The 24,594-nt window shown below is 44.6% G+C and overlaps 1 protein-coding gene and 1 long non-coding RNA gene across 4 annotated transcripts; one reads left to right on the top strand and one right to left on the bottom strand.

Moving 5' to 3' along the window:
• The first annotated feature begins 316 nt into the window (after nt 1-316).
• Nucleotides 317-23,433, top strand: DPP7 (dipeptidyl peptidase 7). Of its 3 annotated transcripts, none has more exons than XM_079324551.1 (12): nt 317-858; nt 5,218-5,357; nt 6,715-6,878; nt 11,659-11,794; nt 15,254-15,335; nt 17,262-17,428; nt 18,510-18,570; nt 20,356-20,474; nt 20,558-20,714; nt 21,027-21,091; nt 21,894-21,964; nt 22,606-23,433. In XM_079324551.1, the coding sequence occupies exons 4-12, from the start codon at nt 11,669-11,671 to the stop codon at nt 22,745-22,747; spliced, it is 990 nt and encodes a 329-aa protein (XP_079180677.1). In that variant the 5' UTR covers nt 317-858; nt 5,218-5,357; nt 6,715-6,878; nt 11,659-11,668; the 3' UTR covers nt 22,748-23,433. The 3 variants fall into 3 exon arrangements, with proteins under 3 accessions (XP_079180677.1, XP_079180679.1, XP_079180678.1); XM_079324553.1 differs by having other exon boundaries at nt 573-858; nt 20,618-20,714; XM_079324552.1 differs by lacking the exons at nt 317-858; nt 5,218-5,357; nt 6,715-6,878; nt 11,659-11,794; nt 15,254-15,335 and adding an exon at nt 15,482-16,136.
• LOC306811141 lies at nt 11,832-15,242 on the bottom strand. The gene is made up of 2 exons (XR_013776610.1): nt 13,842-15,242; nt 11,832-13,789 (listed from the first exon to the last, which is right to left on the bottom strand). It is a non-coding gene; the product is annotated as an uncharacterized lncRNA (long non-coding RNA).
• Nucleotides 23,434-24,594: the final 1,161 nt, after the last annotated feature.

Here is a 24,594-nt window from a genome sequence, read left to right as displayed (position 1 = left end):
CAATAAACACCTGATCGAGGAGGGGGTGCCCTCTTCTCCTAGCTCTGACCTAAACAGACACAGGATGGAGTGGCCAGGTAGCCTCTGCCAGAGATACAAATTACAGAGCTAGCTTCCCCCATCTGTTGCCCTTTTAGCCTCTGCGGTACACACTGGCGCTGCCACCCGCACCCGCACCAGGCTCGGGAGGCAACAACCTGGCCTGGTCCATCCCGACACTGCCGCCATTACGGACGTTCGGCGGACGTGGCGCTCGCCTGGTCACGTGAGGGGACGGTGGCTCACCACGTGATCCCGAGCGATGGGTCACGTGACCGGCGCCCGCCGGACACCGCTCGCTGTGTGGTGCAGGTGAAGTGGCTGCTATGGGGCCGCTTCTGCTCCTCCTACCGCTCCTGCCACTGCTGCTGCCGCCGCCGCCTCCTGCCTGCGCCGCTCCCGGTGGGTGTTTCGGGCCAGATCTTTCCGCCTGTCCCTCCTGCTTCTCGGGCCAGGCCCCTCTGCCTGACCTCCTTCCGCGACCAGAGCCCCGGCCCTCCTCTATGGACAGGGCCCTCAGCTAGCTTTTCCAGGCCCCAGGAAGGACCCCAAGCTAGCCTCGCTGGGCCGGAGCCCTCAGCCAGCCTGGGGAGCGCCGGGAGGGCGCTCCGAGCTCCCCGAGCCCCGGTTCCCAGACTGGGTTGTACCGTACTGGGTGACAACGCCTGTTTGTGGGTTTCTCCTGTACTGATGATGCCCCTCCAGCTGCCCGGGTTGTGCGGCCCGGCCTGGAGGAGCGACTCTTCCCGCAGGTGCGGGACCACTTCAGCTTTGAAACCTGCGGCAATGAGACCTTCCCACAGCGGTACCTGGTGTCGGGTAGGTACCGTGGGTGCTGTGGCTTTGGGCTGGATTCCTTTATGCTTAAGCTTTAACTGCCTCTGTTCTGAGGTAGAGCGGGAATTAGTGCACTGGGGAACCAAGAATCAATGTTAGCAAAGGGCCAACCCTATACAAGCCTAGCATTGTCTATATCATTCTCTCCTTTTCCTTTTCGTCTACTCTTTACCAAGGCATGTACTATTTAAATTGAAGGAGAGTAGGCTTAGGTTGCAAATTAGGAAGGAATTATTCCCTGTGCAGGTGGGAAGGCCCTGGCATGGGGTACCCAGAAAAACTGTAGTTGCCCCATCCCTGGAAGTGTCCAAGGCCAGGTTGGACAGGGTTTGGAGAAACCTGGGGTACTGGAATGTGTCCCTGCTCAAGCCAGAGGGGTGGAACTGAATGAGCTATAAGGTCCTTTCCAGCATAAACCAGTCTGGAATTCACTCCTTGCCTTCTGTTCTGGCTGTGTGGTGCAGAGGGGATTGTGGAGACTGGCCTCCCTGGAGCAAGAGTAGACTAGAAGCAATAGCTGTGTTAGACTTGCACCGGAGCTGGCTTTGTGTGTGTCTTCAGTTGACACCAGCATCTCTTAAAAGTGCATCTAATTCAGTGCTCTGAACGCATCAGGAAAAACAGATAGAGACTGAAATGTTGCACTCTGCGCCAGTCATTTTTAGGAGTGAAGGTAAATCCTCTTGGGTCAGTGTTTTTCATTATTTAAAATTGTGCAACTGTAGATAGCTTAATCCATGCCAAACAATGAGCGCTGTGAGCAAGGAGCCAACTGCATCTTCCTTTTATGTCACTGACAGTAACAGTGAGAAGGCCCTTTTAAACAGCACATGACTAAAAGACAGCAATTTCTATAACCAATGTCACATGTTTTTCAACCCTGCCTATTCAGAGGAATTGGGGAACAATTTTCAGGGAGAGAGCAAAGGTGGACATGGGAGTAGCAACAGACGTGAGCACTGTCTAACTTGGTGCCCACCTGTTGCTGCCTCCCAGATGCATTGGGGTCTTCAGATGCTGCAGCTCACCTTCACATTGCCTGTTGTTCTGCAGCTTGTTCAGCACCTTTGCCAAGTTTCTCCAGATATGAATTCAGGATTAAGGAAACCAGGATTGATCTCATGGACCAGTTCAGCCCAAAGATATGGACGTAGCGGTAAATTTTGAGAGCGTATCCAAGGTTGTGTTTTCATTAGTTAAGTGGCCCATTTTGAACAGAATGTTTGAATTACATGGTTTAAAGCATTGTGCAACTTCTATTTGATTTCTGTTAAAGTGTTATGTTTTATCTGTGAGTCCTGGGCAGAGCTGAATAATACTTGTGAGGAGCAAAATATTAACATTGCAGTTCTGCTGGTTTATAGAGAGTTTCTTACTCAAAATTCCTGTAATTCCATTTCCCTCTACTGCTTTTTTTGTGCAGTATGAGACTTCAGTTTATCAGTAAGAAAATGAAGACTAATTTCACAACAGGGAATCTGATACTTTTGAGTTTAGCTGGCAGTTCCCCAGGATTTCAATCTAAAAATAGATACCTTTCTAATGAGTCATCTGGTTTGATTTTGGCTCCTGTGATGGTTGTTTACTCCAGGCGCCATGAAGCATATCAGAAGAGCCATAGGAAAGAGAACACTGAGCACTCCAGTTACCTACACAATACCCCAAGCAAATGCAGCATAGAGAGTCAGTTGGCCTCTTTGTTAATGAAGAGGAGCAGTTTCACTAATGAGAGGCTTCAAATCCCATTCCAAACCAAGTCTGGCTTTGGCAATTCTGTGCTGAGAATGCCAAGAATTAAACATGGGCCTCTCTCTGATCCTGGGAACAGCCTCATGTGACAACAACATCCATGGGGCAACTGCTGTGCAGGGTCTCTTTGGATGATGTGTTGAAGTCAACACTTAACTGGTGGTCTGAAGTTTATCATTGAAGAAAACTATTTATTATCCCTCTTAATTCTTGTGCAATTTATGACTAAGCTAAAATCAAATGTTTGTTAAAGTCAGCAAGCATTAGAGCAGCTGTTTGTTACATAATCCAGTGTTGGCATTACGGCTCAGCTTGTCCTGCCAGACTCAATTTGCCTTCAGTTATAAAGTGATCTGAAGATGAAGCACATCATCATCTATCATCATCCTATAGATATATGCACATACATATGCATGTGTGTTACATATGTAGCAGATACCAGCATATCCTGGGCTCTGCCCCACAGTGTGGGCAGCAGGTATTTCAGGGGATTCTGTCCTTCTACTCTGCTCAGATGAGACCCCGCCAGGAGAACTGCCTCCAGACCTAGGGACATCAACACAAAAAGGGCGTGGGGCGGCTGGAGGGAGTCCAGAGGAAGCCCCAGAGATGATCTGAGAGCTGATACAGCAGAGCGCTTCACCCTCCCCAGGAGCTTATCTGTTGTTTTTTAGCCAATCAGATAACTCAAACAGGACAAGCTGTGTTGTGAGTTTTTTTGGGCCATGGGGTTAACACTGGTCTGGTGTTTCCCGTCTGCCAATAGATATTTTATTGTTAAAGTGAGATCGACAAGATAAGATGGATTTTGACTGACTGATAGCTGTTCACTTTACAACTATAAAAGCCACCACAAACTTTCACAAAGCAGAAATCTGCTAAAATATATATATATTTTCTGGAAATGTGTGGAGTTTCTCCCATGAGCAGGGATATCTACTTCACAGTTTCTCCCCAGGAGCTGAGTGGAGGAATCTGTGTACGATATCGCCATTTTGATGGTAAATTACATTTGTCTCCTAATCAGTACTATTTCTTTTGCTAGTGTTAATGTAGATACTGACGGTGGTCTTCATGATGTGCTTGCATTAAGCTGTGAAGCCGTTTATTGATACACAAAGCAAAGTTTATATACTTTTTCAGCTATTGCCAAAAATAGTGCACCAATAATAGTCGCGTAACCAAGCTATATTGCTTACTCATAACTAAGTAACATTGCTTAATCTATGCCTCGCTTTAAGCTAACTAGGTACATGTAGTACTTTGCGATTTTGTGATTCCCCACAAAACTGCATGCTAAGCACCTTGCACCAAGCACTTTATCTTGTACGTTCCTTCTTTAAAATCTCGCTTCCTCTTGCCAAGGCTTGTGGCCTACTATGGCTAACACATCCATGTTTGTCGTGTCAAACTGAGTAGTTCTCGAGTTCTGCTCTCTAGTTCTATTCCCACAAGATGGGAAACAGTGCACTGTTTTATGGTTTACTGTTATTGACTAGTAGTTCTTTCATTTTATAGTGTGTAATGAGTAGTTCTGATTAAGATCTTTTGTCTGTTACCTCTTGTCTAAGAAATAATTCATTTTTATAAGTGGATCTGATTTGTTGCCATTAGAACTGTGAGCCAGAGTGATTCTTAAATTTAAGATGTTGCCAAAATTTGAGGCTAAGGCATGGCTTGTCTGAAGCTTTCCCTTATCTCGTGATAGCTGAAACTCCTCTGCTCTGGAGACAGGCTGGGAGAGTGGGTTTGTTCAGCCTGGAGAAGAGAATGCTCTGGGCAGACCTTATTGTGGCCTTTCAGTATTTAAAGAAGGTTTGTGAAAAAAAGGGGGAATGACTTTTTACCAAATCCAGCAATGATAGGACAAGGGGCAATGGTTTGAAGTTGACAGTGAGTTTGGATTGGGCATAAGGAAGAAATTCTTCCCTGTGAGGATGGAGAAGACCTGGCACAGGCTGTCCAGACAAGCTGTGGCTGCCTCATCCCTGGAAGTGTTCAAGGCCAGATTGCATGGGACTTGGAGCAACCTGGTCTAGTTGGAGGTGTCTCTGCCTGTGACTGGGGGCTTGGACTGGATGGTCTTTGAAGATCCCCTCCCAATTCAAACCATCCTATGATACGGGATTTACAACTTTATATATCCCAGCAGGAGCATCAGAAAGATGCAGGCAATTCCCTAATGTCAGTTTTGTGTGAAAATTGAGCTGTGCAAGTATTTTGGAGTGAGTTGGGCTAAAAAGGGTATATAAATGTGAAATCGCTCTTCTGGGGGCAGCTGTCTGCAAAGGACTTGTAGAGCTTAAGATTTTAGGTATTTTTCAGACAAAAGTGAAATATTCAGACCATGTACTGATCTCATGGAAGCTCTTATTTCCCCCCACCCAAATGAGAGATTTCTGGAGCCTGGACTTTATAACACCTTTGTGTCTCGGGAATCAGCTTGTTCACAGAGTTCTTCCTTGTTAAGTTCCTGCCCAAAGCCACCAAAAGTCGACTCATTTCATGCACATATTTTTTATTGTTTTTTGGGGATCTCACGTGTTTTTTGGTGGGTTTTCATTTTTAATTTCTTTCTTTCAACTGCCTCAGCAAAGTTCTGGAAGAAAGGATTTGGACCTATATTTTTCTATACCGGCAATGAAGGTGACATCTGGACTTTTGCTCAGAACTCTGACTTCATATTTGAATTAGCAGAGGAACAACAAGCACTTGTCATTTTTGCTGAACATGTGAGTTTTTTAGTCATTATGCATTCTTTATAGCCCTGTTCTGTTCAGTGTTACCAAATTAGCTTTCTGCAGGTCTGGAATAGTGGTACCATTTCTTGCCATGGAGCTGAGTCAGCCCCACTGTAAACTTTCTCCCCATGACAGCTGATCTTCTTTACTCTACCTCCCAGCACTCCAGGACTGGTGTTTCAGTACAGCCTATGCCACAAATGGTTGGCTTTTGTAAGTAATTTCTACAAGCCTTAAATTCCATATTAGAGTAGAGAGATACTTTGGATAATATTTAATCTCTCTACCCTGCAACATTCCAAGCCAACCTTTCCCACACTACTCTATTAAATCTGTTATCTATCATCTTAGGCATGTTCTGTTTTGTTTGGGGACCTCAGGAGAGTTACCCATGCTGAGAACCCACTTTAGCACCCACTGAGGCAGCTGTCATGTAGTGGCCATCCACCCTATGATCTGTCCTGAAGGTGTCTGTTGTCTTGGTTTGAAAGACAGGTGTCTTCTAAGAAAGGCAGGGGCCTTTTTTTGGAGTATGTAAACCCCCTCCCTCCAAATTATTATAATTTTGAAATTAAGGGGCTCTCAAGCAAAGATACGGGAATAGGAATAACAGTTCTTTACTAGGAAAAATTAAAATAGAAATACAGTATTACAAAGAACAAACCCAAAACACTAACAGAGTCCGAATGCAATCTGATACTCTGTCAGTCATGGTGTTGGTAGCAGTCCCATTAAATGGTGGCTGCAGTCCTCCTGCAGTGACAGATGTGGTTCAGCTGAAGCAATGGTCCTGTAGAAGGGTGCAGTTTTCCTCTGAAGGTCCAGGGATGATCCATTTTCTTCTGGAATCCAGTGGGGGGGAAAAGGCTGCTTTGGTGTTCCAAATCTCAGTTTTTATCTAGGTAGGAAAGGCTTGGCTCCTCCCCTGGCTGGAGCATCTCCCAGTGGGATGATGTAATTTTATCAGCCATGCACTGGGACTCAATGGCCATTAACAGGAGATATCTCCTGGAGGAAGGATGGGTTGTGGAAAAGATAAAGATGATTGCCCCAGATGGTTTAACAGATGACCCATTAGCAGACCATATCTCTCATGGAGTTAAGGATCACTGCCCCACCTGGTTTTAAGAGATGGTGATAGAATTCATACTTTTGGTCACATCCTGCATTGCAACCTAAGACATCTATTTATTGGGTGCAGGAGATAAGACACTTCCTCAGTTATGGACAAATTAGAGGACACCTCACTCTGTTATCTCTTCGTATTAGTGCTCCCTTAGCCCAGCTCTATGGTGAAAGCAGAGAAGATACAGACCACCATTGCCACAGTGTATCTCTTTCATTTCAGAGGTACTATGGGAAGTCTCTTCCCTTTGGGCTTGAGTCAACACAGCTGAAGAAGACTGCTCTGCTCACGATTGAACAAGCCCTTGCTGACTATGCAGTGCTCATTACTGAGCTTAAGCAGCAGTTTGGTGCTGCAGACTGCCCTGTCATCGCTTTCGGAGGCAGGTAAGGGCTGTGTGGGCTCCTTCCCTTCTCTGCATCCTTTCCCAGCCAAAGTTACACTGCCATAGATCTCTTTTGCTCTCAGGGAAGTCTCAATGCAGAGCTTTAAGCTATCCTTTAGAGAGCAGATATGCCTGTGCCATGAGCTCATGACCAGATCCCACTCTTTCCCATCAGGAATTAGTCTCCGTTTGTGGTTGCTTTGGATAAGCATCCCTGACTGGATGTTTCTAAGCTTCAATATCTGAATCATCCATAACTGCAGAAAAAAAAAAAACAATAGCTTGGAAAAGGTCATGAGAAAATATCAGGCTTGCCAGTGATGGGCAATGGGATGGTATGCCAAAACCTGAGGAAACAAGCACTAATGGGGTCCTTCAGTCTGCTTCACGAAGTGTTTGCTACAGTGAACCTCACTTGTAATGTTTCAGCACTAATACATGCAGCATGAGGAGCAGGCAAGAGGAGCTCAAAGCTTTGGTCCAAGCCCAGAGATTTGGCACCATAGCAAAAGAATAAGTCTGATAGGATAAGTCATGTAACTGGAGTGCTCTGTTGTATGGTTACCAGGCCCTTCAGGAGGGATAGGGCAGAAGAGATGAGAAGATGGCATTGTATGTAGTGGAAAGGATAGAATGTCTGGAGCTCACAATTGGCAATGGCACAGTTGAAAGCCTCTGGGTAGGAATCTAGGGATAAATAAATAATGCATATTTCACTGTGGGAGTAATCTTTGGATGTCCCAGACAGGACGATGACACCAACAAATTTTTCTTTTGAGGATCTAAGGATGCTTTCCAGTCAACTTCCTGTGTCCTTCTTTTGGGGAACTTCAGCTTGCCAGAAATCAACTGGGAGAATCACACAGGTGGTACAATCTAAGCCAGAAGATTCCCTGAAAAACCCAGATGACAACTTTATGGCACAGTTCTTAAAGGAGCAGAATCTGAAAGATACCCTTCTTGATCTACTAGTTGTCAACAGAGAGGATTTTGTGAGCTAAGTGGAGATTGGTGGCTGTTTTGGCCACTGCAACCATGAAGCCATCATGTTTAAAAACTCTGTTGACAGGAGGAAAAGTGCCAGCAAATCCTCAACTCTGGCCATGAGGAGAGACTTCAGCAGACTTCATGTTGCTCAGGGAATTATTGAGTAAAGTCACCTGGGAAAATGTTTTTGTAGGTGATGGAGTCCATCAGTGTTGGTTACATTTTAGATATACTCTTTTAAGGGCACAGGAATAGCAATTACCAAATGTCAAAAGTCAGGCAGATGAGGCAGAAGGCCAGCTTGGCTGAACAGGGATCTTCTCTTGGAAATAAGGTGAAAAAGGAGATTGTATGCCCAGTGGAAGCAAGGTCAGGTGACATGAGAGGAATACTGAGGTACTGCTCCCCTCTATAGGGAGAAAATTCATTTGATTAAAACTTAATTGGAATTGAAGCTGCCAAACTGTGTAGAACGATAAAAAGAGTTTTTTGAATACATTAATGGCAAAAGGCAACATAGAAATAACATTGCATTGGCCTGTTCCAGGATAAGGATGGTTACCTCACAAACAGGGACAGAAATAAGGCAGAGGTGTTTATTGCACTCTTTGCCTCTGTCCTCACCACAGTTGAGAGACCAAAGGGGTCCCAGTGCCTTGAGCTGGAGGACCATGGATGCAAACTCCCTGTTGACCCTGAACACATGCAGGATCTGCTGCTCCATTTGGATCCCTACAAATATATGGGGCCTGTTGGGATTCATTTGAGAATCTGCAAAGAGCTGTTGATGTCATTGCAAAATGTGTCTTGATGATTTTTGGCTAGTCTTGGGAATCTGCAGAGATCTCAGCTGACTGGAAGCTGCCAAACATTGTCCCAGTTTTCAAGAATGGGAGGAAAGAGGACCCTGCAAACTACAGGCCTGTAAGTTTCATTTCAGTGCCGTTAAAATCTGGGAAGATCATGGCAACTTTTATTCTGGGAGATATTGAAAAACCATCTGGAGAGCAATGCAGTCAAAGCCAGCTTCCAGAGGGCAAAGTCCTTCATGTGGAACCTGATTTCTATGATGAGGTAACCCACCTGGTTGATCTAGGAGAGCCAGTAAATGTCATTATTTTGGACTTCAACAAACCTTCTGATGCTATCTCTCCCAAAGATTTTTCTGGGCAAAATATCCAGCATATGATAGGTGAGCAAATGGCTTGTGGTGAGCACAAAGAGTTACAGTGTTTGGGGTAATGCCAGGTTGTTGTCCAGTCACTAGTGGGGTTCTGCAGGGCTCCATCCTTTGCCCTTAGCTCTTCTACAGCTTTGTTAGCGGTCTGGATGAAGGAATACTAAGTCAGTTTGCCAACAATACTAAACTGGGAAGAGCTATTGACTCCCTTGAAGGCAGAGAGACCTCAATAAATCAGAGAGATGGACAATCCACCAACCCTATGAAGTTTTCCAATGGCAAGTGCTGGGTTCTTCATCTAGGATGGGGCAGTCTGGCTGTGTGTATGGAGTGGGGAATGAGAGGCTGGAGAGCAGCTGTGGGAAGGGACCTGGGGGTCCAATAGCATATTGGATGTTAGTCAATAGTGCCCTGGCAGCCAGGAGAGCCAACCATATCCTAGTGGGCATCAGGCCCAGCATCGCTGGCTGGGTCAGAGTGGCGATTATCCCGCTGTGCTCTGCACTGGGTGGCCTTACCCTGTTTTGGGCACCACAATGTAAAAAAGACATTAAGCGATTGGAGAGTATCCAAAGGAGGACCATGAAGATGGGGAAGGGTCTGAAGAGGAGACCTTGTGAGGAGTGACTAAGATTACTTGGTTTGTTCAGCCTGGAGGAGACTGAGGGAAGACCTCACTGCCTTCTGTGAGCACTGTGGAGCTGTGCTGTGGAGCTGTGAAGCACTGATCTCTTCACTCACAACCAGTGACAGGACTCAAGGAAACAGCATGGGTCCATGTCAAGGGAGGTTTAGATTGGATATCAAGAAAATGTTTTTCACCCAGAGAGTGGTTGAGCACTGGAACAGGCTTCCCAGGGAAGTGGTCATACACCAAGGCTGTTTGAGTTCAAGTGTTTGGATGACATTCTAGGCACAGGCACTGTGAGTTAAACTCAGGGATCATGGTGGGTCTCTTTCAGCTCAGCATATTCTATGATTCTGTGAAAATGAGAAATTCCTCCTGCAGGATCAGAACATTTTACATTGGAAATACAGAAAACTAATAATTGGTAAAATATTTCAAGGGGCCATACAGCTTTTTATTAAACACCACCTCTTTAACAGCAACCAGCCATTTTCATTTGTAGGCCTTTTCATAATTCTGCTCTGCTGCTCTTTGGTTCTGTGCAGCAGTCTTTTCTCAGAGTGCTCACAGTGCAGGAGGGTGGATGTGATGTCCTTGTTTCTTGATGGATCCCCTCTCTTGTAGTAGAGTGCTGCTTCCCTCCATAAGTCTTCCAGAAGTACAGGGCTTTGAATTGCAGTGAGCTAAAAAGCATTGACATAATAGTTATCATTAAGTTTCAGCTGGCTGTGGTGTGGTGACTCAACTGTTGATCTTGTGGGGGTTTATACTGTGACTAGCAGGACAGTAGCTAGGGTAGGAAGACCCAGAAGCTGTACTGGGATAGGAAGATGGGAGAGGAATACTGCAAAACATCCTAGCTGGTTGCACATTAGACTTCAGCTCTCTGCATGTAATTGAGGGGTCAGTCTGCAGCAGCCCTGAGCACACTAAACTCAAATGAAGAACGCTAAAATATAGCAGTGCTGGAGAAGCCAAGTATTTCCCCAGGAAAGTAAAAACAGACTGCTTCTGGTGCTTATAACTGTGCCAAATCATCTGAAATTACTTGGAGCAGGTTTCAAATAATGCCTGTCTTCAGGACCAGGGCTAGAGAAATGAAAATTGCTTTACATGGGAGTATTGTGGAAATGGTATTTACTGAACCACTTGAGGTGGTGGGGGAGGGAGATTGACTGCTTTTAAGCTTGGAGTTAGACCAGGTTTGATCTGTGTTTTAGGGATGTCATTTGCCATCCCAATGACCTCAGAGGAACTCTGCAGCCATCAGCAAATGAATTACTTCTGTCATATTGGGTCTTATGTAGCAGCCCTTGATTCATGTATAGATTGTGGCCCTGGCACTGAAACTACCAAGGTAGACTTTTCTTGTGGAATTACTTAACTTTTAGTTAACTTCATCTGTGCTGATAAACTATGCAGCTGTTATTTGGGGTGCCCAGGGAGGATAGTCTCCACTTTCCAGGAGTCAAAGAGGGCTGCCTATTCTGCCATGTTCAGGGGCACCCTTTGCCAGAAGTCTGGAAAAGTTCTGACTAGTTTTATCTACTTTTTGTCATTCTGTATGCAAAATGTACAGTGAGTGCTTCACTCAAACCCTGCTTTGCTCTGCTATGAAGCTGTTGGGACATGCTTAGGATGGTGCAAAGTGAAATATTGAGGCAGGATTTGCATTTGTCTACAGAAGAAGACTGAGCTGCTGTGTTCCCAGCAGAGCTGATGTGAGCATTTGGGGAAAGACCAGTAAGTGTACTGTATGCTGCTCATTGGCCATAACTGGATCAACATGAGGATGAGGCACAAAGCATCACACATATCCATGAACATCATGCATATCATGGAGCATGCATGAAAATGAAGCATCACAGATATCCATGTGCTTATTTTTACATTGGGTTAGGTGAGCCTGTAAATGTTGGCCTGAACTTCTGAGTTATTACAGTATAAGTTGTCTGTTAAAGGAAATAACTTGTTTCTTCTTGGTAGCTATGGAGGAATGCTGAGCGCTTACCTGAGGATGAAATACCCAAATGTTGTGACTGGAGCATTAGCTGCCAGTGCTCCTCTGCTGTCTGTGGCTGGGCTTGGAGACCCCACCCAGTTCTTCAGAGATGTCACAGCAGTAAGTAACATTTCTTTTCAGGAGCAATATTTTCTTCCTTTAAGAATGCCATTTCTTTTTTCTTTTCCAGGTGTTTAAGTAGATACCTGTCTTCACAGCATCACTGCTAAGTAGGGAGTGAAATTAAATGGCAACCTGAAAGGGAAAGCAGTAGCTGCAGGATGGCTGAGCACTGCCATAGCTGAGGCAGCTCAGGGTTCAAAGGTACTGCTCCAAGCAGCACAACTCTGTACCAGTACCTTTAATACCACTAAGCATTGACTTTCCCATTTCTAGTGGTTTGACTGTATTACAGCTTGAAATTTTTTCCTTGTGCCTGGCTGAACCCCTTTTGGATAATTTATTTTTCATATCCTCTCCCAAAATGCTGTATTAGTACCAATGATTCCCAGCTTTGGTGATGAGTCTGTGTGATGCTGTGTGTCAGGAACTGTGTGCCTTCCAATTGCTGTTGGTCATGGAATTGCCAGAGGAGCCCAGTCCAAGGTTCTTGCAGTTCAGTGAAGAACTTGAAAATGTTCATTTTGTAACTGAAAATGTACAAGGTGTTCTGGGATCACTTAAACTAAAATTTAAATGTGGGTTTTGCAATTTAAGGCTGTGAAAAGTGGGTGTTAGAACTGACTTACATTTATCTTATACAGACGTACTACCCGGTTGTACTGAGATCTTGTGATGTTGTCTGTTCTGCCTCTTTTTTGACATGAATTTCTAGATCTGGGTGACACGGGTGGCTTTATATGAACTACTGGTCTGTGCCTGGTGCAGAAGCCAATGAGCACACAGAGCTGAGACCTTTCATGCTTTTGTGCCCAGAATTATTGCTAGGCTATAGTTCATTAAGCTTGCACTTCTCTTTAGGAAGTTTGCAGGCTTTTATACAAGTTACAACAAAGAAGTTACACAGAAATTGTTCACTGGTCAACTTACTCAGTGCTTTTCTGCACATGCTCCAGTCAGTGCTCAGCTCAGCTCATACTAGGGTAGTCTCACATTAGCACATGAGATGTCTCGGGGTGATCTTTACCTTGCTGCTTAGTCTTAGGTTGGCTTATGTGGCTTTGGGCCACCTTAGCATTCTTCTCCCCCGTCCCTCTGATCTGCAGGTGATTCATCTTTGTTGACATATTCTTGTCATTCTTGTGTTACTTTGCTGTTATTCTCCACTTCAAGGACTACACCTGTGTATGTAACTTCTGGTCTCTTTGTTCTTATTTATATACATGAATGACTTGTTTCTGTGCAGAGACTTATACAACAGATAGCTTTACCAGGAAATATAAAGAGACTGTTATATAAAAATAAGGACATTTGAAACTCCTGAGTGCTTAAAAGAATAATAGACATCTTGTCTTAGAGTTACATATTTTCAAACAAAAAATGTAATACTATTTTGTGTGGAGAAATTCACAGTGCCAGAGGTTTCTGTCCAAAAAGGAGACAGAGGAGTCCTATAATTTTATTCAAATAAAGGGAGAGGCCAAGGGGCATTTCCCATAGGGTCTTTTAAATGGTTGGAGGGCACAGCCCCTTTTTATCCTAATTTCCCAAATGCATCACCCACTTCTTTTCCCCATTGGCTGAGGTACTTGGAAGGTACAGACTTTCCAAATTACCTACTCTATATCCCCCTCTGCTGTGCACCCCTCTTTTTTTTTTTTTTTTTTTTTTTTTTCCTTTTATATAGCAAAACACTATTCAGAATTCTCTTAAGCCTTTATTCTTTTTCTCTAAGTTCAGGAATTTAACATGGCCTTGGCTGAGCAGCAGTCCATGTCAATTGGTAGCATTCTTTAGAGCTGATAGTTTCTTCTGTTACTTCCCTATTTATAAGTCCCTGGCCCTATCTATAAGCAGATTCACAGTCTGTTTGTAAAGACATATTCATCTTATTCCTTTCAATTTAGTCAGCTAACAGGCCCTGCAGTGGGAATTCTTCCCTGGTTAAAGCTAACTTCCTTTCAGCATCCCTGTCTTGCTTCAGCTGTGAATAGACTGTGAGTTTACACACACACAAATTTACATTTTTAACATTTTACATTTTTACATAATTTACATTACACACTCTCAAATTTAAGACTTTAACCTTTTCACATGAAAAAGATTTCCAAGTAATTTATAAATCTATTTTCTCTGCAGTAGTAAGCCAAGCTCTGGGCTGACCTCTTAAGCATGCACTATGTGATTTCAAAGTACTTCCTTCCATCTTCAGTGTGGAGGTCGCTCCGATTTGCAATTTATGCATCTGAAATCTGAATTGTTCTTGCTGAGAACACCCATGAAAGCTGTTATTCCTAATGAAGGCACATGGAATGGCTGCAATTTCTCCTACCTCTGCTAAGCTGAACTGTTTCTGGTCTGTAAAGGTTTGGGGATGAGCTTAAAAAGGTCCTCATACCAAGTAGTGCTTGGCAGCAGCCCAGCAGTGCCTAGAGGAGAGCTCAGCCATCACAGGACCCAGAGCAGACCTACTCCTCTGTCATTGACCTCACACTCCAGTTAGTAAGTGAAGATTAATAAGCACATTGAGAAGGATATTTGGAACTCCTAAAGGGATGTCCAGGTGAAATGTGGAAAAACTCCACAGTGATTTCTTTAAACATAATTATCAGACTAAGGCAGAATTAGGAGAAAAGAAAGGTCCCAATTCTAATTTTTAGTTGAGGTGGGTCTTTACAAGAAATATGCCTAGCTAGTGATTTTTGGTTACTTACCTTGCTCTAGCAGGGTAAAGAGACCTCAGAAGAGCCCTAATAATTCATGTTACAAAACACTGGTTCCCAGCAGATCTAATCTATTTTAGAACTTGAGAAAGGAGAAAGAGCTTGGATTCCTAGGGCCTTCAATCACAGAAACAACTTGATCCACCATAAGCTCCTCAAACCTAACTTAAAGTGCTTTTTTAGCATCAGTAATGGTTTTCTCAAGAAAAAAGGACACGGTCATTTGGCAGGCCATTAGCAGGCTTAAGAAGAAAAGAAAATCTTGGTCTTGTATTCCTAATGCATAACTGACTTCTCCCATGGCTCCTTCTCACAGACAAAGTACAGATTCAAGGACTCTGCTCTGTGTTTAAAAACAACTAAACCCTTATGACCCTTGCGGCCTGCCCCCCTCTCTTAGGCATGCTTCATACTCTCCTGTTGCTTCGTGTTCAGCTTGATGCTCCATGAAGGGCAGTAGTCTGTCTGATGGCTCATTCCAGCCAGACCTGGTGACACAGCTGCTGCTTGGCCTGAGCTGTGCAGTGTTGGCTTCTGCAGAGACATGCTGACATGCTTGTCTGAAAGACAAGGCAGAAGCACTGGTGTCAATGCTCCTGGAAATGCAAATGAGGTGCTGACCAGCGGGCCAATAACCCCTGTCATCTTCTGGTCCTTCTGGCAGTTCTTTCCACTGCAGCCTCTTCAAGTATCTCCTGTGGGAAACTGTCATCTCATATCTTTTCTGTCCCTTCAGGATTTTCAGAAGTCCAGCCTAGACTGTGTCACAGCTGTCCGTAAAGCCTTTCAGCAGATCAAGGACCTGTGCCTGAGTGGAGGTAAGAAGAGAGCCCTGCAGATAGCTCCCAAGGTCAGCCAGTATTCCCAGCCACAGGGGAAAAAAGTTGATATAGCTTTACTCAGCTAGTTGTTCAGATAAATCAATGCAGGTGGCCACATGGCTTCTTCTTTTTGCTTGCACAGTGGATTTTTTTCTTTTATTAACAATTTCAGTTAGCACTAAAATTGGTAACTAACACAGAAACATAAGTAACTCTGCAAAGCTTTGCACAGTGTTAATGATACCATTTTTTCTGCACCAAAGTGAAAAAACACTTGTGGGTGAAAAACACTTGCATATTATTTTATGCTAGTAAAGCCATATGTTTCACCAGATACTTGTCCTCAGTATCCACATTCTGGTAGATATGGCAGCTGTATGGCTTAGCTCACTGGACAGATCTGGACAGGCTGGAGGACAGTCTAGGTCGTGAAACAATCATCCAAGTCCCTTCTATCTCCACTCTTGGACAGTTAGGACTGACTGGTGAAGACCTCTGCAATGGCTCCTAAGTAGGCTGGACCAGATGCCATGGGCTGATGCAGCATCTCCTAGAAGCTGTGCCTGATGTTCGGACAAATGTGGTAGCTTCTGGGTCTGTCTTGAGCTTTGGTGATGAGTCTCTGTGATGCTGTCTGTCAGGAGCTGAGTGCCTCCAGTTGCTGTTGGTCATGGAACTGCCAGAGGAGCCCAGGGATCAAAACACCATTTTGGCTTTGGGTCACAGCAGGAAGAATGTTACTGTTAACTAGTGAAGTTCTTCCATCTCTGTCTAGGGCCATGCTTCCTGCAGCTGGGGGTAAGGTGGTCATATTTAAAACTTGAGCCCTTGAGTGTGTATCCACAGTCAGGCCCCAGGCTGTGTTTCCAAGGAAAAGCAGCCATGCTTTGAGTGGTCAGCTGTAGAGTAGGATGAGGACAGGAACTGTGTCTCCAAAATGTGGAGAATGAAAATGAAGGGAACAGCTTTCCACAGCAGAAAAGCAAAGGTGTACAGGTGCATCTTGAAGGAATGACTCCAACTGACCTCTGCATCCCACTGATGTTTAAAGGTGTCTTGAGAGTCTTTTGTGAGGACTGTTCTCATCTAACTGTTCTTACTGCAGAGGCAGACTCTTCCCAAGAAGCTGCTTGTTGCTGCTTTTGGTTTTTTTGGGTTTTTTGTTTGTTTTTTTTGTTTGGTTTGTTTTGGTTTTGGGTTGGTTTTTTTTGGGGGGGGGGTTTGTTTTGGTTTTTGTTTTTTTTTTTTTTTTTTTTTGTTTGTTTGGTTTGGTTTGGGGTTTTATGTTGTTGCTGTTGTTTAGGGGGTTTTTTGCTTCTTTTTTTTCTGTGGGTGTTTTTTTTTTTTTTTGGTTGAGAGTGGGGTGGTGGTGGTGGGTTTTTTGTTTTCTTCTTAAAAAACTTTTTTTAGTTTTTTGGTTTTTTCCCCTGCAGTTTTTCCAGCTTTTGAATCTCACTGGGTCCTGTATGTGTCTCTGCTCTCCTGTATGAGAGCTTGCCAGGGGGAGCCTGACTTCTTGCACAGCAACCCTGCCAGGGAAGGGACCTGCAGGCATGAGCTGGAGCAGCCGTCAGGGCACTGGCAAGGACAGGCTATACTAAGCTGCTCTGCTCACTCTTCCAGCTGGGACCAGTTCCAGCACTTGGCAGGTGCTGATTCCTCCAGCCTCCCCAGGGAGGTATCAGTGGCTCCTTGAGAGGCAGAGTATGGGCTGTGGTCCATATGAGGTTGTGATATTGCTCAGGGAGGCTGTGCCTGAATGTTCTGTTCACATGTGTAAATTCAGGTGTAATGTGTCCTTTCCACTAAAAACCTCATCTTGTGTTACAGCATCCTCTTACTCCTGAGTGAAACAAGATGCTGGAGTTTGTTGTTACTTTTCTCTGTTGAAGTTTGTGTCTTTTATTTTCCTTTCTTTTGCAGCCTATGATGAGATCAGCAACAAAATGGCCACATGCAATAAGGTCTCTAACAAGGAGGATGTTTACCAGCTGTTTGGGTTTGCTAGAAATGCCTTCACCATGATGGCCATGATGGACTATCCGTACAAAACCGATTTCATGGGTGACCTTCCTGCCAATCCAGTGAAGGTGAGGACATTGGTGTGAGTGGGTGACTGGAGCTTAGGACACTGTCAGGCAGACACCATTGGTGATGGTCAGCAGTGGTGGATTTTGCAGCTCTTCCAGTTTGACAGTAAATCTACATAATTGAAGCTTTTCTGTGATAGTGACTGCTGTGAGGTTTGCTGGAGTCACTCCTATCCTGCTCTGCCTTTACCTTAGACACAAACACCTGTGCAAGCTTGTTGACTTCAGCTTTTAAATACTAAAAACTTGTAGCTTTAAAAAAGAAAAAAGTAGTTTTGTTGTACGCATCCCAACATGTTTTCAGAGATGTATTTTTCTTGGTGCGTACGGATGGAGATGTGAAAATCAGGCTCTTTTTAAAGTACTGCCCAGGAAGCAGACATACTTCAGGCATAATGCAAAAAAACTCTGCTGCTTTGGGGACTGGAAAACATGCGAACTTTCAAGAGAATCAAAGATAGCAAAGTGTGGGAAAAGGGCCAAATTCTCAGGTGTTTACAAAGACCTGCTTTTGAAAGGTATCACCTTTGATACTGGATCACCAGAGGCTGTTGCAATTCTTGATGTCTTCTGGTGTGTTATCAAGCCCATGGGACTTCATTTGCCTCTGGCTTTGTGGCATTTAGGGTTCTGGTCCTACCTGGAGCACACTGTGCAAGAGGTCACACAGGCTCTGCTGCACTGGAACTCTGGACATGCTGCCTCTGACTCCATTGGGCACCTAGTTTCCTTCTAGGGTCTGTTTAATGACCTCTAAGATGGAAGTAATTATTCTGCACATTCCCCCTACTCCCTGAAAAGGGCATTAAAATACTCTGATTCTAGGAGGAATTGCTCTGTGCCCCTCCACAGCTCCCTAATTTGGTGAAGGAACTGTCTGCCTTGTCCTGTCTCCTTGCTTCTAAAAATTTTGTTGCTACAGGGGAGGAAGCTAAATACTTCAAGACCTGTTGCATTAGGCCTTTGGAAAGCTGCTGAACCATAAAATATGTAAATGATAATTTTAATTAATCTCCCAGCATAGCCCTTCCAGAAAGTAACTGATTCTGTCTGTCATTTGCCTGTAATGTGTCTCACCCAGGTCGGCTGCGAACAAATTATTGCCCACAAAGACCCAGTTGAAGGCTTGGCTGCTCTTGTTGGTGAGTTAATATTATCAATTTGATCTTTTATGTACCACCACTAGTTCTAGATGCATCTTATCAGTAGATCTGTCACATTGCTGTGACAGGGGAGCTGGTATGACTGATCTCCCTCTGGGATATTTTGCCCCTTGTTGATTTTGTCTGTCAGGACATCTCATAGTGGCCCATAGGTTCATTCTCTCACCTTTACTAACTTATTCTTGTCATATTTCTCAGGCACTGCAGCCCCATAGCCTGTTGTCTGTCCATGAGATGTGGACTTCTGAGATACTTAGTTCTTTTCTAGAAGTTTACCCATACTCTGGCTCTAGCAGTCACAGGTTCAGTGTACATTCGCTGAAGGAAGTTTTATGGCCTCCTTGTTGAGGACAAGTCCTGTGCTCTTAATCCAGGGACAAGGCAATCTTAAATACATTGTGTATACACACGTATACATTTATCTCTGTGAGTACTTATTTTGTCAGCCAGCAGTATTTGTAAGGAAATTATTAATAGAGATAGAATTTGAAGAACTTTTGAAGAGTTCCTCAAAAAATCTCTCAAGTCACTCACTAAAAATTACTTCTACCTTGGTCATTGTTCAGAAAAAACACATTGTGAATGACAGGAAAAAATATATAAGGAATTCTTACAGGTTTAATGCAACTTAGAATGACTGGAAGCTTCTTTTAATTTTTTTCCAAATGATATGTGCCCCAAGTCAGAAATGTACCAATCCTTAATCACTGCTAGAGATGTTTGGCTGGCAGCTAGAAGCATTGTTAAAACACTAATGTCTTGGCAAACACTATCACATCTACTGGGTGTATTTGCATGGTACTTCTGTGATGAAGAGTGGGAGTCTTGTTTGAGATTAATAAACCAAGAGTGGATTTCTTCCTCCCAGTTGCAAGGGAGCACCTCGTGCCTCTCCCCATCTCCCCAGCTGCATTCATTTGATGGAGTTTAATCATACAGGAGGAATGATCACCTAGAACTTCAGGCAGGGGACTGGCTTTCCTCCATACTTGCCCCTCTGTATCATACAGGAAAACACTTTTTTCTACATGTACTGCATCAGCCCACCTTCTGCCAGGTAGAGTGTAGTGCCATGGGCTGTGATGCTGAACTGGCCAGAGGTGAATGGTGACAGCATTGTCTACAGATTGCTTCCAGGGCAATAATACTCTGTCTCCTTAATGTGAATCCATTCCTCCATCTGCAGAGAACCAGACTAGCACTTACCCATCATATCTCAAGTGATATTGCTATCACATCAGGTTTACTTGGTTTATAAGAAAGGAAACTAGTGTTCCAACATCTGTTTGAACTTTGTAGGGCTCAGGGTGCCAGATTTTTGATCTACATTTAGCAATCAGAGCCTCACAAGAAACTGAAGAAAATACCAGAATGGAACACCTTGGAAGGAGTTTTCTTATTTGGAAATCAGACGAGTAAGCTGAGCAGGGTGCCACAGGGACCTGCTGAACCTGACATAGCTGAAACCTTGCCTGCTATCCAGGCTTTTAACCATTACAAAGGAAATTGTCTAAACAAGACGATATTGCATTGAATTAGGAGCAATAACCAAGTTTGTGTCATCTGGAGGAATTTGTCAGCCCCATGTAAAAGCTTTGCCGTAAAGCTGGATTGTAACCTTACACAGTTCTAGGCTCTGTGAGCTCTGTCCCATCGTTGCAGACTCAGCCCTTGGCTTGGTTTTGGCCACGAAGTTCATGTGGGAGGTGGTGGGTGAGACAGCAGAGTTACTGACTAGTTTTATGCTGTGTTTCCACCTGGCAGGGGTGTTCTACAACTCCTCTGGCTTGGCACAGTGTTATGACATATACCAGTTGTACCAGTCCTGTGCTGACCCCACGGGCTGTGGCATCGGCTCAGATGCAGAGGCTTGGGACTACCAGGTAACAGGCTGGAGCCCCCAGCAGGTTTCAGCTGCTGTCCTGGCTGTGCCCCTGCCCCATGACGACTCTTGTGCTTCTCTTAGGTTTGCACGGAGATCAACTTAACATTTCATAGTAACAATGTGACTGACATGTTCCCTGAGATGCCCTTCACAGAGGCCATGCGTGAGCAATACTGTTGGAACAAGTGGCGTGTGAGGCCCCGAGCACACTGGCTGCAAACAAACTTTTGGGGAGAAGGTGAGCTGTGCTGATTGCTTGTCCCTTTGTGTTACCCTGTAGCTGTCTCCCTGTTTCCCTCTGTCCAGCTGAGCCCCATGAGGATCGGCACAGCACACTGAGTCCTGACAGAAAGCCACAGCCTTGTGCTGACTTGAGCCAAACAGACCTTTCTGTATCTCTTCGGGACAGAAAAGGAAAACATAAAAGCTACTAATAATTTGTTCAGTCTTCGATGTTTTCTGTTCTTGGCCATGTTTGCAGCAGTAGAAAACACATTTGGATAACTGGGCAGGAAGGAGACCTCTCAATTATGAACTCTTTGAATTTCAGACCTGAAAAGTGCAAGCAACATAATTTTTTCAAATGGAGACTTGGACCCATGGGCTGGTGGCGGGGTAAGCATGTGCACTCCTGTACCCTGAGCACAGAACAGCCTTTGCAGGTTACATACCGCCCTCCCTCCCTTTCAGAGCAGCACTGGCAAGTTTTAATCTGAGTTTCTGTCAGCAGCTGTTTCATGGTGAACCACTGAGTAATCTTGGGACACTAATTATAGACATTGAATAGTGTCCACCAGCCAGGAATACTGATGGAACAAATGTGGCTTCACTAGTGAAGTGTCCTTACCCTACACCCAGGGTCTGAACCACAGCCTGGTGTGTTTATGTGTTCACACATGGTTTCAAGTGCTGCTGACCATGTGCTCCTGGTCTCCAGTCCCACCACACTTGGGTACTATGAGCAGTGACTCAAACCAGGATGTGTTTTGGCTTAGATTCAACAAAACCTCAGAGTGCTGTCAGTGTCCAGTCTAAAATTTAAAAACAAAACTTACCTATGACTAGATTTTGAGTTAGTTGAGCTCCTGATTAAATACAGAAGCTCAGTGTTTTAGGCTGGCTTGGAGTCCCAGGAAGAACAGGCTGCTTAGGGTTCATAGGCCCAAAGGGGAGACCTAACTTCCAACTGCCTGTGCTGGAATCAGCTGAAAGTTCCCACCTTGCAGAAAACACTCCCTTCATTTGGGACAGGTGATCTGGTTCATTTAGACTGTTAGCTGTGAATACCAGCCATATCAAGGATGTTTTCCCATGCTTTTCCTCAGTCTTGCTCAGATCATATTCCAGTTTTCGGAGCTCAAGTCCAGTTCCTCCCAGTAACTTGGTGATAATTGGTCTTTGCTCCTTTTCTTTCCAGATAAACAGCAGCCTCAGCCCTTCACTGATTGCACTTACCATTAAAGGAGGTGCCCATCACCTTGATCTCCGGTAGGTACCTAGCTCTCGTTTGGCTAGCAAAATCCTGATGGCCTGAGTATTTGATCTCAGCAAGTCACAGCCCAATGAACCAGGAGATATTTTAGAATCACAGAATCATAGAGTTGTTGAGGTTGGAAAAGACTTCTAAGATCATGAAATCCAACCATTAACCCAACACCACCACCATGTTCACCACTAAACCATGTTCTCAGGTGGCACATCCACAATTTTTGAATGCTTGTAGGGGTGGTGAACTCAACACTTCTGGGCAGTCTGTTCCAATACCTTACAACCCTTTCCATTACAAGATTTTCCCAATTATCTGGTCTAAAGATCTGTTTCAGCTTGAGACTTTTTCTTCTTGTTCTGTCCCTTTTTACATGGGAGCAGAGCCATACCCCTACCTGGCTACAATCTCCCATCAGAGAGTTGTAGAGAATGAGAAGGTCCCCCCTGAGCCTCCTTTTATCCAGGTTCAGCCCCCCCCAGAGAGAGATCTCCCCACTGGAGATCAGATAACTGCAGCTTGGTTTCCAGGGTGTAAATGTGAAGCACAAACCAGTCATTCTCCTTCCTTAAAATCACAGACTCTGCCTGTGCAGGAGGAAAAAACCCACTGTCAGTAACTGACACTGCTGTGTTTTCCCCAGGGGACGCAACCCAGCTGACCCCCCATCCGTCACGGAAGCGCGCAAGCTTGAAGCTAGTATCATCAGCAGCTGGGTGAAATCTGCAGGAATGGAGCGGCTGCAGGAACAGGGTGCAGGAGCTGCAGCACGCAGCCAGCCCTGAGCTTCTCTGTCCCTGCAGTCCCTGGGTGCAGCTGCCACAGGACACAGCAACCTGCTGCACTGGTTCTAGGCTAGCTGGGACATTATTCTCTCCTCTGCCATGATGGTGGGAACTCCATTTTCCAAAATGTCCCACCTACACCTCATTGAGCATCAAAGGAAACGCAAAAGGCCACTGACAGAAGCCAAAATCACACTTTCTGGGCTCCATGCTTGCCTGCTCAGAACGAGCTGTTACAAAGGGCAGCAATATGAAAAGTTTGCTTGGAAGGCCCAAGAACCATCACAGACCTGAACAGGATGGTTGCATGAGGCACCTTAAGGTTGAAAATATATTATTTGTACAGAAAAAGGAAATACTAGAGGGCTAGTAGAAAAGCAGAGGTATGATCATGACTGACACAGGGTTGTGGTGAGCTCCACTAGTTATCTAAAACAGACTATCAGTTGTTAGCCAGGGCTGTGGGTTGGGGGTGTTTTAGTTTTAACTTGTCCAAGAGATTCCAGTTGCTGAATGAACATTTACCCAAAGGAATTCTGGTGTGCACTGCTGTCACTCAAGGGCTGTGTCTTGGTGACCAGTAAAGCACACTTCCACTGAGACATCTTCAGAGCTTTTCAAAATCAATTACAAGTAAATTAAAGTGTGTGATATAAAAGTTTATTAAAGGGTGTGATATATTTTCATGGCTTGGTAGTGTAACCAAAGAAGATTAAAAAAGGTTCCTTCTTAACTTCCGAGGTGGATCTTTACACATGAATGGGTGCTACGGAACTGACTAAGCACCAATGATTACTAGTATAACTGGCAAAATATTAATTCCTGGTAATCAGCTGGCTGCCTCAGTTGATTTTATCAGTGGAGAGGTTTCCCAAGTCCCCAAAGGTTTTCAGTGTTTGTGCAGCACAGTCACAGTGATACTTGGTGTCAGTGCCCACACTGCTGGGCCCTCCCTGGTCACAGCAGGGCTTGTTTGCACAGCCACTGCTGGTGTTTTACAATATTTGGGTGCTGAGATCTGTCTTATCAACTTCTGCCCTGTTCTTAACAAAAGACCAAAGCTTCTGCTCCCTCCAGCCAGACATGCTGAGGAGAGCAGGAACAGATGGACCCGCTGATCAGTTATTTCAGATACGTGTAAATGAAGGACAACTTGGAAGACCCAATTAGTCAAACTCCAGTCCCTGCAAAAGTTGCTCCAAGACTGCCAGTGGCACTACATCCTCAGCTTGACCTGAATCCACTCTGTTCATGCTAATGAAAACCTCCATAGATCCTGCTTCAAATTGCCACTGTCTTTTTGCTCCTGCTCAAGTCAGGCTTTGGGTTTGTTGCTGGTATATCAGGCATTACTGAAGTAGTCATCCTCTGTTGGGCTCAGAGCCCCCAACTTTCCTGAATTCAGATTTGCTATACCCTAGCCATTAGTCAGGATTAACAACACATTATGGGAAAAAAGCAGAGAGCAAGGATTGCATCCTGCTTTTACTGCCCTTCAAACAGCACTCTTCACACCCATAAGCAAGCATCCAGTCATCACCAGCCTAGCAGTGTATGAACACAGCGAAGTTCAGGGGCAGGTGTTTTAGGAAGTCACTGCAAGTGATCCCAGTCACTAGGGCGGGGTTTGTGCTTTGGAAAGAAAGGAGGCCTGGTTGTCTGCTGATCTTCCTGAGAGATTAATTTTTTAAACCCCTTCTACTGGACTATACTGTGCTCTTATCTTCCTTTTACAGATAGTTATTATTCCAAAGGAATACACACAGTTTGATTGATATGGAAGGATAAACGAAAGGCTTTCAGATCCTGTGGCAAAGAGATAATACACATGGACATCCAGGACAGAT

The sequence above is a fragment of the Erithacus rubecula genome (assembly GCF_903797595.1).
Source record: "Erithacus rubecula genome assembly, chromosome: 21".
Lineage (NCBI taxonomy): Eukaryota > Metazoa > Chordata > Aves > Passeriformes > Muscicapidae > Erithacus > Erithacus rubecula.
Note: the sequence above shows the minus strand (reverse complement) of the source record. Positions and strands in the feature narration are given on the sequence as shown.